At 39.3% G+C, this 16,005-nt stretch overlaps 1 protein-coding gene across 1 annotated transcript in view; it reads right to left on the bottom strand.

Annotated features, from left to right (window-relative positions):
• The window catches only part of si:ch211-212o1.2 (uncharacterized protein LOC492735 homolog), a 58,594-nt gene extending 43,046 nt beyond the window's left edge, over positions 1–15,548 (bottom strand). The window contains exon 1 of the mRNA XM_022206151.2: positions 15,017–15,548. Coding sequence (XP_022061843.1) covers positions 15,017–15,176 — 160 coding nt within the window. The 5' untranslated portion in view covers positions 15,177–15,548. The remainder of the gene's footprint in view (positions 1–15,016) is intronic.
• Between the last annotated feature and the right edge of the window lie 457 nt (positions 15,549–16,005).

The following is a 16,005-nucleotide window of genomic DNA, read 5'->3' as shown; positions in this document are numbered from 1 at the left end:
CTGCTATTTAGATTTACCTCCTACCGGCGCTGAACCGAGCCCAAACAACTAAGCACATAACAGCGTGGCGCTCCCTTAAATGGACACTTTGACATTTTGAATTTCAGCTGTTTATTTTTCTTTAAACAGACACTTGTCAGCATGTGGGGAACATTTTTGCTTTTAAGTTTTCATGAAATGGCTCGGCAGCATTGTTAGCGTCGCTGAGCATATCTTCCACTTGCAGCCTGCTGTGCCCTTTGGCTGAAATGAGGGAAAAAGCTTCTAAGTCATTTGGAGATTCACCTGCACAGATTCACACAAACGGCCGTGTTCTTATTACAGCGACGAAAACAATGGCCAATAATTTGAACAAAAAAGAAAAAAAACACTCCCCCCCTTGCCCAGTTTTTATAGTTTACCCCCAAAAGTGGCTCTGTCCTGCTGCCATCATCCCTCAGCAACACAACCTGTAGTTTTAGCAATAAAAGCCGAATAACTACAAAAAAAACACCACAATCCACTGATGCAGGACCAACAACAGCAACTTGTCTCTGCTGGTTTTATTTTTAACTCAATGAAGCTAAAAATACTCCAGAAACACATTCTATTTTAAATGACTCTTTAAAATCCCCAATTTATTAAAAAAATAGCTGCTCTAAGCCTCGCTTTGTACTAAAAATGAGCCACTAAAACTAGAAGCTATTTTTGTTTCTGATGTTAATTCTCGTCGCCGCATTTATCCATTTATCTGAAGCCTAAAAATGATTTCTGCCTCTCCTCTGTCCTTTTTCTCCATAATTCGTCTACATGCGTCAACAAAGGCGGCGGCAGCTTTGAATGTGATCATGAGGTCAAGTGAACCTGAACTAGTTTTAATCCCAGAGTGCAGATGATTCGTACGGAGAAGGAGCTTACGGTTTTAAGGATATATGTTAGATCTATTTCAGAAAAAGCATCAGTACAAAACATATCTTGGCTGCAGTTCTTTAAAAATTGAGTTTAAGGGGTAGTAATTAAAAAATGGGCAAGACATCCTTATCAGATGGTATATATGCATATATGTGGGCCATTCTAGGATATATTCACCACATGCCCAGCAGATTTTTTAAAAGTGTTTCATATTGATTGAGTCTGGGCTCATAGGTAATATTAGTTTTTTAGTTCTAAATTCTTAAAGAACGTGGGTTGTGTCAATTTTTGCATCATTTACTGCACTCCAATCTGTGAATCAATGATTAAAGTGTCATAACTTGAGAAATAATTTAGCTAAAGTCTTGAAATTCTGCAGATTTATTGGTATCTACATCCAGTCTTCAATGGTACAACCCTGCTTTGATAGAATAATACAAACCAGTTAGATTATTGGTGCAAATTTGGTCAAAAAATGTACAGGCTGACTGTTAAAAGTTCTTCAGGAAGGTGGGTCCATGTCGATTTTTGCATCTTTTCTTTGCACACATGTGAATCAATGTTCCAAGTGTCATATTACCATGTTTCATAAAATGTATTTGAAGCACTATCAGTTGGAAAACCCCTATTTTCCATTTGGGACACTATTGGAATGGTTCCACCATCATACCTGCTCAATGCATGTTAAATATTGGTCAGAAATGCAAAAATAAATAAATAAATAAAAAATTCTCATAAAGTTTGCCTCTAACTGGTACCATACTCTGCATTTTTAAAGCTCCTATTGTTGCCAATCATAGGAAAATAACCAGCCTCTTGAGGAGATTTTATGATTGGTGGAATATTGGAGTACACATTGACTTTTTTTTTAACAAATTTACACCATCATATAACTGGTTTGTATTATTCTATCAGAGCAGGGTTGTACCATTGAAGAGCACATGTACATATCAATAAATCTGCAAGATTTCAGGACTCTAGCTGCATTATTTCTAAAGTTATGGCACTTTAGGCATTGATCCACAGCATGATACTGCCACCACCATGCCCTGTAAAAATGGACATTACCCCACCTTCTTTAAGAATTTTTAACTCAAAAACTAATGTTACCTAAGAGCCCAGACTTTACGTGGACAACTCAATAAATATTCACCACTGTATAAAACAACATTTGGAACATTTTTTTTAATGACGTGGAATGACACATACTTCACAATCACTAATTTGTTTAATCACTAATTTAATCATTATTGAATTTCCCTTCGGGGATCAATAAAGTCATTCTATTCTATTCTATTACATAACATTTTTACCCAAACAGATAACAGTCCAATTTTGACAGAAGGTTTATTACACATATGGGACTCCATCATTCTTTTTGAAAATACTTTTTAGGGCATGTAAGTTTACAAACTCCAGCCCTTTCAGCGTCTTGCTTAAAAATGGTTCAAAAATGTGGCTAGCAGGAGCCACGGAATCAAACTGGCAACTCTGCAGCCATTTTTTCGATTTGAAAGGTGTTGTAAGCAGAAAACAAACAAAAAAACTTCTCTTAATGTGCATTTACTTTTTGCACAAATGTGCAGTAAATGCATCACGAGTCACTTTGTTGCACCTGCACCCGATTCCTCAAAGCAGCAAATTCTACACAATAAAGCTTCCTTCCAGCACTAGTTACAACATCAGCTCGTAGCCGGTAGGTCCATGGATTATTCAGTGTCCAGGATATGGTTACTGTTGGATCAGGTTACTGCTGATATATGAATATCTTGCTACATAAAACAATGACCGTCTGCACGTACACTGTTTCGTGTGTCTCTAATAAAGGTGAACTAACCCTTTCATAAGAGTTTGACCCACATCTTTTAAGATTATGATGCCTTTTTATTGCCTGCACTCTTGGTAAAGTTTTACTGTCACTGTTTGATCTATAGCCCCTGACCTAGTTGGTTTCTGTCGTATTTACTCACGTACTCTGACTGAACGTAATTCACAGCTTTACAGAGATCTACATAATTAAAATAACTTATCACAGGGTTAATGATTCACTAGATGGACTAAGAGTGCAAAAATAAATATGAATTGAAACAAAGGCAAAACAGAAAGGCTCCAGAAAACTGTGTGATTTGTCTTTTCAGCCTGTTTTATAGCAACTTCTGCTGTCGTTTCCCTGCATTAAACGAAGAGTCACGAATAAAACCTCGATAAAACACCAGGTTCAATGACCGAGCGTAAACTTTCCCACTGAGTAGCTTTGTGTAACTCACAAATGTGAAGTTTAGCAGCGGAGTGTGTGTTGCATCAGGATGCTGCCCATGTTACAACCTTGTCTGGGCTATTTTTACCCAAACTCAGTGAGCTAACTGAGCTCCGTGGCCACAAAGTGAGACGGGATAAAGTGTCACCACCCCAAATGCATGTGTGATCCTCTTAGGCATCAATCAGCGCTACACTCAGCGACAACAAGGCGGCAACACAAACACGACTTCTCTATCAGCATCTTCACATTTAGTATCTGTACTATGTGTCGTCCCCTTATACATGATACTTTACAGTCATTATTGGTGATTTCAGGCCACTAAAGTCCACCTGAGGACACTTATTTCATATTACGACATAAAATTCTGCTACAAAATTCTTATATCAGCACAAAAAATGAATGGCAATAGCATGAGATTGTACCTGTAAGTCAGGCTGATGGTTGCTATATTTTTCCGTCATAAACAAAACAATTCATTCTGAGAAAATTCTTCAGCCTTTGAAACACACTGTAAAAAATTAACTTTAAATAGTTTTGAACTACTTACTGTTGTATTACAGATTTCCCTTTTTTGTTTTATTACAGACAATGACTAGTAAAATCATTGAAAAATAAACAACAACAAAAAAGATTAACTTACAGGTTAGACTTTAAAAAACTGGTAAAATTATCCAAATTGAATGTTATATTTTTTTATATTTTATTTTTATAAAAGTTAATTGGTTCTTTTAAAGCTTTTGACTGCAGATGTTTTTTACTGAGTTCAAATGAGCAAAAATATGATTGTTTGACACATTTTTGTTATTTTACGAAGCAAAATCACATGTATCTTAAAGATTAATGAAAGGCTAAATGATTTTTCAACTACTATTTAACAAAATTTCCATGTTTTGTTAAATATTATTTAAGTAAATTTCCATGTTTTATTAAATAAAATGTCAAGTAAAATCACAGAAACGTTAAAAAAAAGGCTCAAAGGCATCAAAAATAATGTCTACATCAAAAATCTGTATTAGTACAAAGAGCAAATATTTCTTTAATTATAATTATAATTTTATTGTATTTTAATTTGCTAATAATGCAATTTTTTTAGTGAGATTTGTCATTGTTTTCACCAGTTTTTTTTCCAGTTTCTGAGCGTTACAGTGGTCCACTTTTTTTTTTAACAAACTGTTTTCTGGGATCGTTGCTGCCAAATTTGAATTCTTTTTTATTTTCATTTATTTTTCTTAAAGGTTTACTATTTAAAATTTGAGTTTGAGCCCTTCACTTTGATTATAATGAGTAAAACCTTTATCATGATGAGTGCATGTTTACAATTCAGGAGATGGATTTTGATGCCATTGACCTTTCTGTTTAAAATAACACTGAAATCAGTTTAAAACTACACTATTTCATTTAATGGGAATTAAATGGAAACATATAATATAAAAGGAGTCAGTGGTTGAGATAAACCAAAGGAGAATGTGTGGTTTTCCAGTTCTGTTGAGCCTTTGTGTGTCTTTCACTTTACTGTTTTATTTTTACAGCCTATTCCTTTACTACTTCGATCATCTGCTGTTTTCTCCTTAAAAAAGCCCACAGTTTACTACCTGCCCAGAAAACACATACAGAAACTAAATTATGACCAACTTCTAGTCATTGAAAGTAACTTCAGCTCCAGCTCAAAGCCGAACTCCACCCATTGCATAATTTTGTAACAATAACAACCCAAGGCCAGAGAAAACAGAGAGCATGACAGAATCTAACATTACTGTGGTGGAGGGTTTTAGTGCTCCAGAGCTGTTTTAATTCAAGACTTTGGCTGCAGCTCTTGTAAAACCTCGTGCAATCTCCTCGTGCAACCTGACCTCATCTGACTTTATGTGAGCTCTTTACATCTGTTTGCTTCTCTCCTGCTCTCTGTGCTCACATAAACTGCGTTTTAATACAGTCAAATTCCCAATAAAGCTGTTTGCATTCACGTGCTTTCTGTTTCCGTTGGCAGACAACAGAACGAGGATGAAATACAGACTGAAGCTCGGTCCATTTAAACTACATGTTAACCAGCACTCTCTTCCAGGTTGCTGCTCTGCACCGTTTAAATCCTGATTTTATCACCACAACCTCTCCGTACACGAGTTAAAGACGACGGCTGTGCTGTGAACTCGGCTGTATTTCCATGTGAAATAATCACTCAGAGAGAAGACAGAAGTAACAGAATGTCTCGGTCTCACATTCATTCATGTCAGCTGCTGTTCTGTCAACTGTGCTGCTCAGTGAACAGAGACGAGGCAGAAAAGTTACGACGCAGCACGGGAGACTTTTATGAGGAAGGCAGCTAAAGTTTCAACAGAAAGTTGGAAGATTTGCCACTAGATCCATTTTAGAAAAGTAAAAAAGTCAATATGTCATTCTGAAGTTAAAAATTGGTACGTTTGCGTTTACAGACTCTCACTCAAGAGTGGGGCCACATCTGTTCGAGTGTTAACATGAATTTTTTTGAGTTTCATGATGCAAAGATGTCTCAAATGAGTATCTCTCTGTCTGTATGGAGCTGGAAAGGTTCAAGATGTGGCATATCACTCAGCTTATGGCTCAAAAAAGATGTTAAATTGTGCAGTCCATCTTTAAACCTATAGCCAGCTCTTCAAGCATACATTTTCCTGATTTCTGCCAAACTGTATGTTCAAATACTGACAAAATCACAAGCATGGTTTCATATTTGACAAGTTTCTGGGGTTTAGTTGCTCTATACGGGATGATAAGTTGTGATTTTTTCAAGTGGTCACCTCCAAATGTTGTTTGTTCGTTGCTGTTCTGCAGAAAAAGTGGACAAAAAATAATTTAATACAGCTTTAAAGTTTGTATGAGTTCATTTAATGCAATAGTTTTCATTCTTCAACTTGTTGCAGGAACATTAAAAGTGGACAGAACACTAAAAGTACTCATATTATGATATCAATGAGCAATTTCAGCTTAGGTAAAGGTTTATAGTTGATTTTGTCTAAATTTAATGTCACATTTTGATAAACTTAATTACTTATAATTGCTTATTAACAGCTTAGTTAGAGCAACAAAAACAGATTACATGTGCAGCAAATCACACAATATTACAAAGAAAACTACGCAACGATTTGTAAAATAGAAAGGCTAAAAACAGGTGCAGTGGTCCTGAAGTGTTTCTCTAACTGACTTTTTAAATGACGAGAGCGATACATTTGAGGTGAGATTTAGGGATTGTTGCAGAGAGTTCCAGTCATTAGCGGCAGAAAACTGGAATGAGGATCAGCCGAGAGTGGTACGGACTTTAGGAATGTGGAGGTTGGTGAGACTGAATGAAGAGTACATGTGGAGTAATGATCACAGATATGGTGGTGTTTTACCAGTGAGGGTTTTTTAAATGTACACAAACTAGTGTAATTGTCTGTGGGAGTGAGTTACCTCTCTGTGTACTGTTTATATCTGACAAGTCATAATTGCCAGTCACTGTGTTGCATTTCTTATAAAAAGTTAAGCGCATTGAATTAAACTTGGTTCAAGAGTAAACTAAAATGAAACCCAAGTGACTAAAAATGCTACATAAACTACTGTTGTGTTGCTGCATTGTAATCAATTAGCAGTAAGAGACTTTACAAGTGGATACATTTATCACTATGATCTACGAAACCTCTTGGTTCTAGTCCAACATTCATCTTTAATTAAGCTAAATAATCACTACTGCGTGTGCTAGTGTTTGTGTGCACGTATGCTAGCTCAACATGAATGTGTAATGTTAGCGTTGCCTGGGAGGAGGAAACACTAAATGCCAGGATGGAGATGGTTATCTCTCTAATGTAATTGCACTGAATAATAACGTAGATCCAATTCCATTAAGGGCGAAGGTGACTCTTTTACTCGCCGCATCTAAAAATAGGACGGCTGGTCTCACCGGCTTTAACTGAAGCGAGGGCTTTGCTGTGTGACGGGCTGCACGCTGACAGGGGTTAAATGAAAATAACGTTTTAAAACACGTTAAGTCAGGAGTCGGGTCAGGAGATCCTGCTCAGCTCAGTGAGTCAGTGGGAGGCACGTAGGCTGAAAGGGTCAACGGTTTGTGAATACGAACACACTCATTGTGCTGGAAGGGATTTGGATTGAAGCGCCAACACGATGACATATGTCGCAGCCTCATATGAACCAGACAATAATGTGGTCGTAGCGGCGCAAAAGCTTTCTTTTCTCTGATCATCAGTCCTATTTTAGAAAGTGTCAACAAGTTGCCAACACGGCTCGACTAGAGGCAATTAAAATGCTCAGTGAAGTGAGACGCAGGGCAGATGGTCAGGCAGAAAGTGGCACAAGCCAGCTTGATGCACAACTGGTACACAGGTTTTCTTTGCTAAGGTCTGGGCCACAGTGTGTCTGTCGTCACGCCAAAATCAATGTATCTACAGCGATAAAATGGCTCAATTTATCTTGTGGGCTTGTTTCTGCCTTCTTCCCCCTTTCACTGGTCAATAAAACACAGTAGAGATGTGATGTGAGATGTGCCTGGTAGGAATACAAATATGGATCATGAAGTTAAAGAGCTGAAAACCTTGCGAAATGTTTTTCTCTGCCACTGCTTTTGAGAGTAAAAACAACTTATCCAGGGTGTTTTCTCCTCACTTTGGATGAAAGTGTCTGCTAAACGAAACTGTAGATTGAAAATTGGGAATTAGAATTTTAAAAATTGTAATTATTATACAAAATCTAACATTTTATTGATGTTTTTTTACCCAATTTCTGTCCACTTGTTTAATTTCACTTCAGTCTCTACTGCTGTCATTTGCCGTTTCCTATTTTGCACCACAGAACATAATGTTACATGAGTTGGTCACTGCTCTCCACATTGGAAGTTACCAACAAGTCTGAATCTGTCTGAAACCAAAAATGGTCAGCTCAAAAAAAAACTAAATTTTTTTCCTGCATCCATGCACCCAATCCGAGTCTGGCCACGGTCAGAAGGATACTAGAAGCAGGAACTTGTGGGAACCTTTATGGGCATTACAATTGCCCCTGTAGAATCACCTTCAGGGATATTTTTGGCCAGAAAAAAGTACAGACTCCGACTTACATACTTCAGACAGGTACAGAAGTTTCCAGTAAGTGTTAATCCGTCTTAAGCTAAAAATGGATAGATGTCAACAACGATAGATTTCTCAGTCAACCCAAATATCAGCATGTTTTCTTGTATCCATGCACCCAACCTCAATCTGTACAAAGTCGTAAAGATACTAGAAGCCTTAACTTGTAGGAACCTTTCCAAATGTAACAACTGTCACAGTAGAACCTTTATCAGGGTCATTCCTGGAAAGAAAAAGGTACCGACTCCAGGTTACACACTTTTGAGAGGCATAGAAGTTTCCAATAAGTGTTAATGTGTCTAAAACTGAAAATGGACAGACGTTGACCCCAATAAATATGTCAAAGTCAGTCCAAAACATCAGCATTTTTTCTTGTATCTACGCACCCAACCTCAATCATGTGACAGTGTTGAGGATACTAGAAACAGGAACTTGGAGGAACCTTTATATGTGTACTGACTGCAACATCTGCCTCTGTAGAATCTCTTTCAGGGCTGTTTTTAGGAGATGAAAAACCTAATGACCCATACTTCTATGCAGCACTTAGGTGGTACAGAAGCTTCTAATGAGTGTTAATCTGTCAGAAACTAAAAATGGACGATGACCCAAATAAATCTCTCAAAGTCAGTCAAAACTGTGTTCATGTTTTCTTGCATCCATGCACCTAACCTGAATCTGGACACGTTGAAGATACTAGAAGCAGGAACTTGTAGAAAACTTTTCAACTTTCAACAAACCTTTATCACGGCCATTTTACGCAAGAAAAGGTACCGACCCTGGATTACATACTTATGAGCGACACAGAAGTTTCCAATAAGTGTTAATCCGTCTTAAACCAAAAATGGACAGACAATAACCATAAACATCTCAAAGTCAGCCAAGAAAAATCTGCATTTCTTCTTGCATCCATGCACCTAACCTGAATCTGGACACAGTGGTGAAGATAGACGACACAAAAACTTGTAGGAACCTTTATGTGTGTTCCAACTGTGAGAACTGCCCCTGTAGAACCTTTGTTAAGACGGTTTCAGGGAGTAAAAAGTATCAACTCTGGGATAGGGCTGGACACGAATATCCCGAATATCCGAATATTCGTTCGCTACGGCGGTATCCGGATATTTGGCCCGCCCCCCCTCTCGGTCGGACGTTACCGGGCGGAACAAATATTCGGCGTTACTTTCTTCCCTCTGCCTTTGGCCCACATCGGCTCATATCGGCTAATCCCGCTGTGTTCGGCTCATCTCGGCTCATCCAGTTGTGTTTGTTACCACCACCCGATTGGCTGGGTGGCTGCCGACTCTGACGTCACGCTTCACTTCGTTGCATAACCAGAAGACAAGATGCCGAAGACCTCTGCTGTTTGGGAATTCTTCAGTTTAACTGAAGACAAAACGAAGGCAGTGTGCAAAATTTGCATCCGGGAGACCAGACGAATGGATCCAAATACTCAGGCAGGTCTCCTCTGGTCCGGAAGACCAGATGAATGGATCCGAATATTCGAGCACAAAAATTTCCAGTCAATTTTAATCTGTCTTACACAAAAAATGGACAGATGTTGACATTAAAACGCCTGAAAGTCTGCCCAAAATATCAGCACTGTTTCTTGCATCGATGCAAGGTTTATGTAGCTGTTGGTGAGATTGTGGTTGAAGCTGTCGGATTTTGCACAACAATGGAAACAGAAGGGCTAAAAGGGATGACTATAGTAAATTTTGCCCCATATCTCGACTACTCTAATGTTACAGAGAGAAAACACTCCTCCTGGCTCTACAAAACCCATACTGATCAAGTTGAATGCAGAAGGAAACACAATTTAAGTCAGCTCCATGCAGTTTTGTGGCATTCAGACTACCACAGTCAAGCTTAAGGCAGAAGCAACAGAGAATTCATCAACTATACCAGAAAAATATGCATGACAACTGAAAAAAATGGTCATTACTCATGGAAATAAATGGAAAAAAATACAGAGAGAAGCCAACTGAAAGGAGAGGAATCATCATAAGCATCCTCTGGAAAACATTGATCAGGTCAATGTAGCAACGAGTGGTTAAGAAAACGAAACTCTTCTGCATCTCGGATAAAAGTGTACATGTTTACAAAACAAAAAGTACCAAGTAAAAGCTCTAAACTAAAACCTCTGACCTCTCAGCTCTGTCCACAGCAGCACACACTGTAAGATCTTTGGTCAGAGGTCTTTTGTTTGTTCTGGGGTCCGGCAGAAAACTAAAACAGACGGAGCGTTTGTAGTCAGGACCCTGAGGCTCTGGGAAGATCTGCCCGAGGAAATCAGGTCAGGCTGAGTCAGTGACCTCTTTAAGTCCAGTCTTAAAACATACTTTAACTGGAGAGTTTTAACTTCCTCTAAACCATCCATTTATTTACTGTTCTACACTTAATGCATTGATCTGTGTTTTAAAACCTGCTGATTTCATAACTAAAGTGCTCTATAAATAAAGATTAGTGGTATTATTATGAAACAGAAGAGAGTGGGAGCTGTGGTGAGGCCTGATGGGAAACGCTTAATAAAACCACAATGTGTGATACTCAGGATCATGACACAGAAGCAACACTTTGCTGGAACGGATGCAGGCGATTCTGCAGTAGTTGTAGCCTGAAATTCAGTCCTACAGGATCCAGACTGCTGCTTATTTTCTATTCCGCCAGGCAGTTTTCATTCTAGACACCTAATCACAGACTTATTTGGACTGGGACGCCAGGTGAATTTAAACTAGCAGGTGGAAAAAAAGAAAACCAGCATCAACGCGGACCCCAAGGACTAGATTGGAGGATTACTGCTGTAGACTCTGTCACAGACATTGATTTTGTCCTAGAACTAAACACCTGAAGGCAACAACTTCACTAGCATCTGAAAACTTTACCCAGAAGCCCTGTGGGAGCACGGGTCTTTATCTGAGATATTTGACTGCAAGGTTTTTCATGCTGGGAGCATTTTAAACATGTGTACTTTACTAAGGTTAGCTTTAAAGACCCCAAATTTCCTGCAAATATTCCAGAGTACTCCGGTTTATTATCGTATTTCCATACAGTTGGAGGATTTGCAAGAGAGAGAGGGAAACAAAGAACGCTGAAAACTGATGCAGCAAATGCAGTGATATCCTGCTAAATACAGGTGAAGATTCAAAAGCACTGCATCCTACACCTCCCCTGAGGACAGCATCTTTCATGGGGGATCTGCTCGCCTGGAAATGCCTTCGTCTTTTCTAACTCCGGTTCGTGTCTCATGCTTTCTGTTCAAATATTTTGTCTCCGGGCCCAAGCTGAGATAACTCCGCTGACTTCAGGTTTATTTTCTTAAACTTTAAATGCTCTCGAGAGAAAACCCACAGAAGAAACAACAGCTTTAACAGGCAGAGCAGTGTTTCCTGACAGGTAAATTGATCTTAGAGTGAAAGAACCCCTTCAGCAAAACAGTCGCCCTACCTTCACCAAGTAGAAGCACAGGATGAGTTCATTCTTAGATCTCTATCAGTATATAATATTCATGTGTGCTGCAAAAAAGTACCACTGCTGTACAACAAATACATTTAATTGATGAAAAATAGCAGTTAATAGGTCACTGTATTAATCTTTGAAAAGGACAGTCAAACTCTTCAGGAGGGACAAACCGATTATCAAATTATCGTGGCCAATTTTGGCATTTTTAAGATAATCTGCATCGGCAAAATATTGGATGATTATTAATTAATTAAATGCTCTATTTCAGGTCTGTCTGTCGTCACTCTGTGGTTGCAGAAATGTCTCTCAAGCAACAAAAACTCAACAAGAAACACAAACCAGGAAATAAGCTTCTCTCAGAGTGGCTAAAGCTACGCTAACGGCTAGCGGCTAAGTTAGAAGGCAGCCCTAGATTAACCTGAAACAGAATCTGGATAACGATAAGTATTAATACTTCAAGATCTGGACCTTAGTGGGCAATAAAAGTCACAGAACAGTGAAATATTTTAAAAAAAATAGAGAAGAACCTCAAATATAAGGGCAGGAGACAAACTCATCAATCTCAGTTGATCCCACATAAACAGAGGAGAGCGTCCAAATTTAATCCCTCATATTTCTATTTTACATCTTCAGCTATCATCACCATTACTAATGAAGAAATCTAGCTATGAATGACAGGTTCTCTGATAACACATGCTGTTAAAATATTACATTTAATCCATATCAGTTCTAAATATTGTCTGTCTAATCTGTCTTTCATGATTACCACTAATCTGCATCGGCCCTAAAAATAACCATATTGGTGTTTCCCGACTCTTCAGTTTCACATACACGTATCCTCGTGATCAATATTTTTGAGGAACATTGTGACTAAATAAGGGACAAGAGATGAGATTAGAGAGATGAGACACAACAAACAGCAAAGGTCACCGTGGGAACCATACTTCCTGTGGGCCATGAAGGAGTCTGACATTGAGGTTTGAAAGTATAAATACAAAAATACCCCCTCGAGTCTGTGAGTCTTAAGTTAGCAGCTGGTTTTGAACACTGAGCTGCACTAATGTGACATGAAGTGTTTCTGGGTAGGTCAATACACAGCGATCAGCCACAGGATTAAAACCAATGACAGGTGAAGGGAATGACACAGAACATCTTCTTACAATGCAAAGGTTATCTAGCATTTATGTGCAGGTTATGTTGGCATGCAATCTAGCAACAGCCTCAACAGGTGCAGCTTCTCCCAGCAGATCAGTGCATCCTGCAGTACTGTAAAAACCGCTCAGAAACAGCTCCAGGAACACGACCAAGAGCTCAGGGTGTTGACTCAGCCCCCAAGTCTGACTAAGCAACAACTCTGAACTGTGTAGGCTCAATCCTGGAACCCACAAAACCCAAACAACTACACATTACACCCCCAGAGGCCCCATATCTATAGCCTGACCAGTCAGAGCTGCTTTGGTGGCACAACGAGGACTTACACAGTATTAGCTAGGTGATTAAAATGCTGCTGACTGGTACATTTAGACCTCAGGATAACCCTCAACTTTATAGAAGTTTTACAGGAGAAGATGCAATTTGCTTGGCCAACTTTAACATAGAACGCCACATTCTGTGAAAATCAAATTCCTTATCTTGCAAAAAAGTTATTAAGGTGATTTTAATATACTGGAATATGGATCCTGATGGAAACAAACAGTCAACACCTTGAAACTGCAGCGTACCAAAGACTTGCTTTAAAACACAGATCCAAACTTCCAGGGTTTCATACATTACAAACCACAGGAGCCACTCCTGTCAGCTTGCAAGCTGGGGTTTGCCAGATTCTGTCAAATTCATATTAGAAACATTACCGTTCAAAAGTTTCATGTTTTCAATGAAAACTCACACTTTCCTAACATAACTGCACAAGGGTATACTAATCATCAGTTAGCCTTTCAGCACCATCAGCTAACACAATGTAGCATTAGAACACAGGAGTGATGGTTGCTGGAAATGTTCCTCTGTACCCCTATGGAGATATTCCATTAAAAATCAATAGTCATTTACCACATTACTAATGTCTAGACTGTATTTCTGATTCATTTAATGTTATCTTCATTAAAAAAAAGATTTTCTTTCTAAAATAAGGACATTTCTAAGTGACCCCAAACTTTTGAACGCTAGTGTAACTTGCCATTGTGTAGCTCAGAGTCGTTAAACCCTCCTGTTGTCCTCATTTACAGGCACCAAAAAATATTGTTTCCTTGTCTGAAAATTTTTTTAAAAATCAGCAAAAAAATTCCCCAAATTTCTGAAAATTTGCAAAACCTTCAGGAAGAAAATTCCAATAATTCCTGAAAAATTTACCTTAAAAGTTTTGAAAAAAAAAAAACAAATTTGACAGGAAATTTCTTGTAAACATTTTCAAAAAAAATGAGTACAAATCTTCTAAAAAAAATCCTAAAAATATCTAAAGTCATTATATATACATCAGTAAAACTAATATTTTCTTTAGAACATTCACAGAAAAGTCAACGAATTTCGCTGGATTTTGGTTGATTTTTTTGTGAATGTTCCAAAGAAACATTTTTAAACATTTCTTTTTTTTTCACAAAAAAAAAATCGAAAATTGCCCAAAAATGTTGAAAAGTTTTCACTGTGAAAATCTATTTTCTGTTTTTTTCCCCCACATTTTCAAACTTCAAAACAGGTCAATTTGAGCTGCAGGACAACATGAAGGTTAAGCAGAGCTGTAGGTGAGCTGAAGTGCTTGAGCTGCAAAGAGTAACAGACGTGGGTGCAGATAGCAGCACATTCTAGAGGAAGCTGCTTAGTTGCAATTATGTCATTTTAAGGCAGGAACGGATTATTGCTAATGGAAAACCTTGACAATATGTAACTTGAATGCGGAGAGATGAGATTTTATGGGTTGAATCGACAGCCAGAGCTGGACTGTAGCTGAGTGAGACATGATCCTGCAGATTTTACAAACCCAGCATAGTGTAATCTGGTTGTAAACTCATCTGCAGACTAGAAGTGTGCTCCTGGATCTGTGCAGCAGGCCTTCTCACTGCCATGCAATAATTCACAGCCTTCTATATTCCAGCCAGTGCAGGAGCCACATAAGCTTCGTAGTAATTAGTCATGAATGACAAATCGTTGCTGAGGTTGCCTATAGCCACACACTTAGCAATTTGTAAACAAGAGCATCCTCCTCCTCCTCTTCCTCCCTGCGTCCATCTGCCCTGATGTCGCACTGTGGCTTTTAGGCCTCAGCTCAAGTCTCAGACCTGCGACCCACACAGCTCACAGCACACACACACAACCAGGCGTTTTTGCTCACCTGGCGAGTAGAGCCGTGCTAGCTGTCGGGCCCCGGCGTGCTGCGGTCCCCAGCGAGGCGCCGCGCTGCGTGCAGCCGCCCCATGCTCGTTCCCGTTCGGATCCTCCTCCGCCATCGACCGGTGCCTGATGTCGGTCTCGGAGAGAAGCGACGCCGCCATAGCTCCTGCCCGCTGCCCTCTCCCTGCTTTGGCTTTCAGCTACAAGACATCAACCGGGGGAAGCGTCTCGGTCGGTGGAGCGTGTTCGCGTCCCGGCCTCCGGCGCTGGCTGCGGCTGAGCGGAGGAGGAAGGCTGAGCAGCTGATGCTCGCTGGGACGTACCGGAGCAGCTCGTACCACCCGGAAATACACGGACGGAGCTGCGCTGACACACAGACCTATTTCACAGTTCTTTTTGTTTTTTTTTAAACAAGCAGCTCCTGCAAACACCGAGCCGCTGTCACCGTCTGGAGCGGAAAAGCTCCGCCGGCACGTGTTGCGTCGCGCTGCGTCCTGACGCACCGGATTTGTGCACAACAAACTTTTATTTGCGCGTCCGGTTTAATGGAAGGTGTTGAGAGTTCAACTCGCTGTCACGTCAGATTTAGGGAGCGTCTGCAACGAGCAGGACTCAGAGAAAGAGGAAGTGGTGCCTAGAAGAGCTGCACGAGCAGCAGTGGTTCATGTGAGCAACAGTTCACCGCAAACCTGGACGTGTTTATCCAGCTGGTTCATAAAAACAGCCCAAAACGAGTGCAAACCCTGCACATGCCTGCTCAGGGAATTTAGTGAAATAAATATCAAGCATTAAATCTTATTTGAGCCCGATATTCTGGAGCTGAGTCTCGAGTTTATAAAGTCAAATTATGTCAACATTATTTGCAAATCAACAGACATTATATTACTTAAAAATATACAAAATATTCTAACAATAATGTATACTACTATACACGATATGACATTGTAGTAACAATAATAATATTAATGATAATAATAATAATGACAATAA

This window comes from Acanthochromis polyacanthus, chromosome 8 (assembly GCF_021347895.1).
Source record: "Acanthochromis polyacanthus isolate Apoly-LR-REF ecotype Palm Island chromosome 8, KAUST_Apoly_ChrSc, whole genome shotgun sequence".
Taxonomy (NCBI): Eukaryota; Metazoa; Chordata; class Actinopteri; family Pomacentridae; genus Acanthochromis; species Acanthochromis polyacanthus.
The sequence above is the reverse complement of the archived record's forward strand: the minus strand, read 5'-3'. Positions and strand labels throughout refer to the sequence as shown.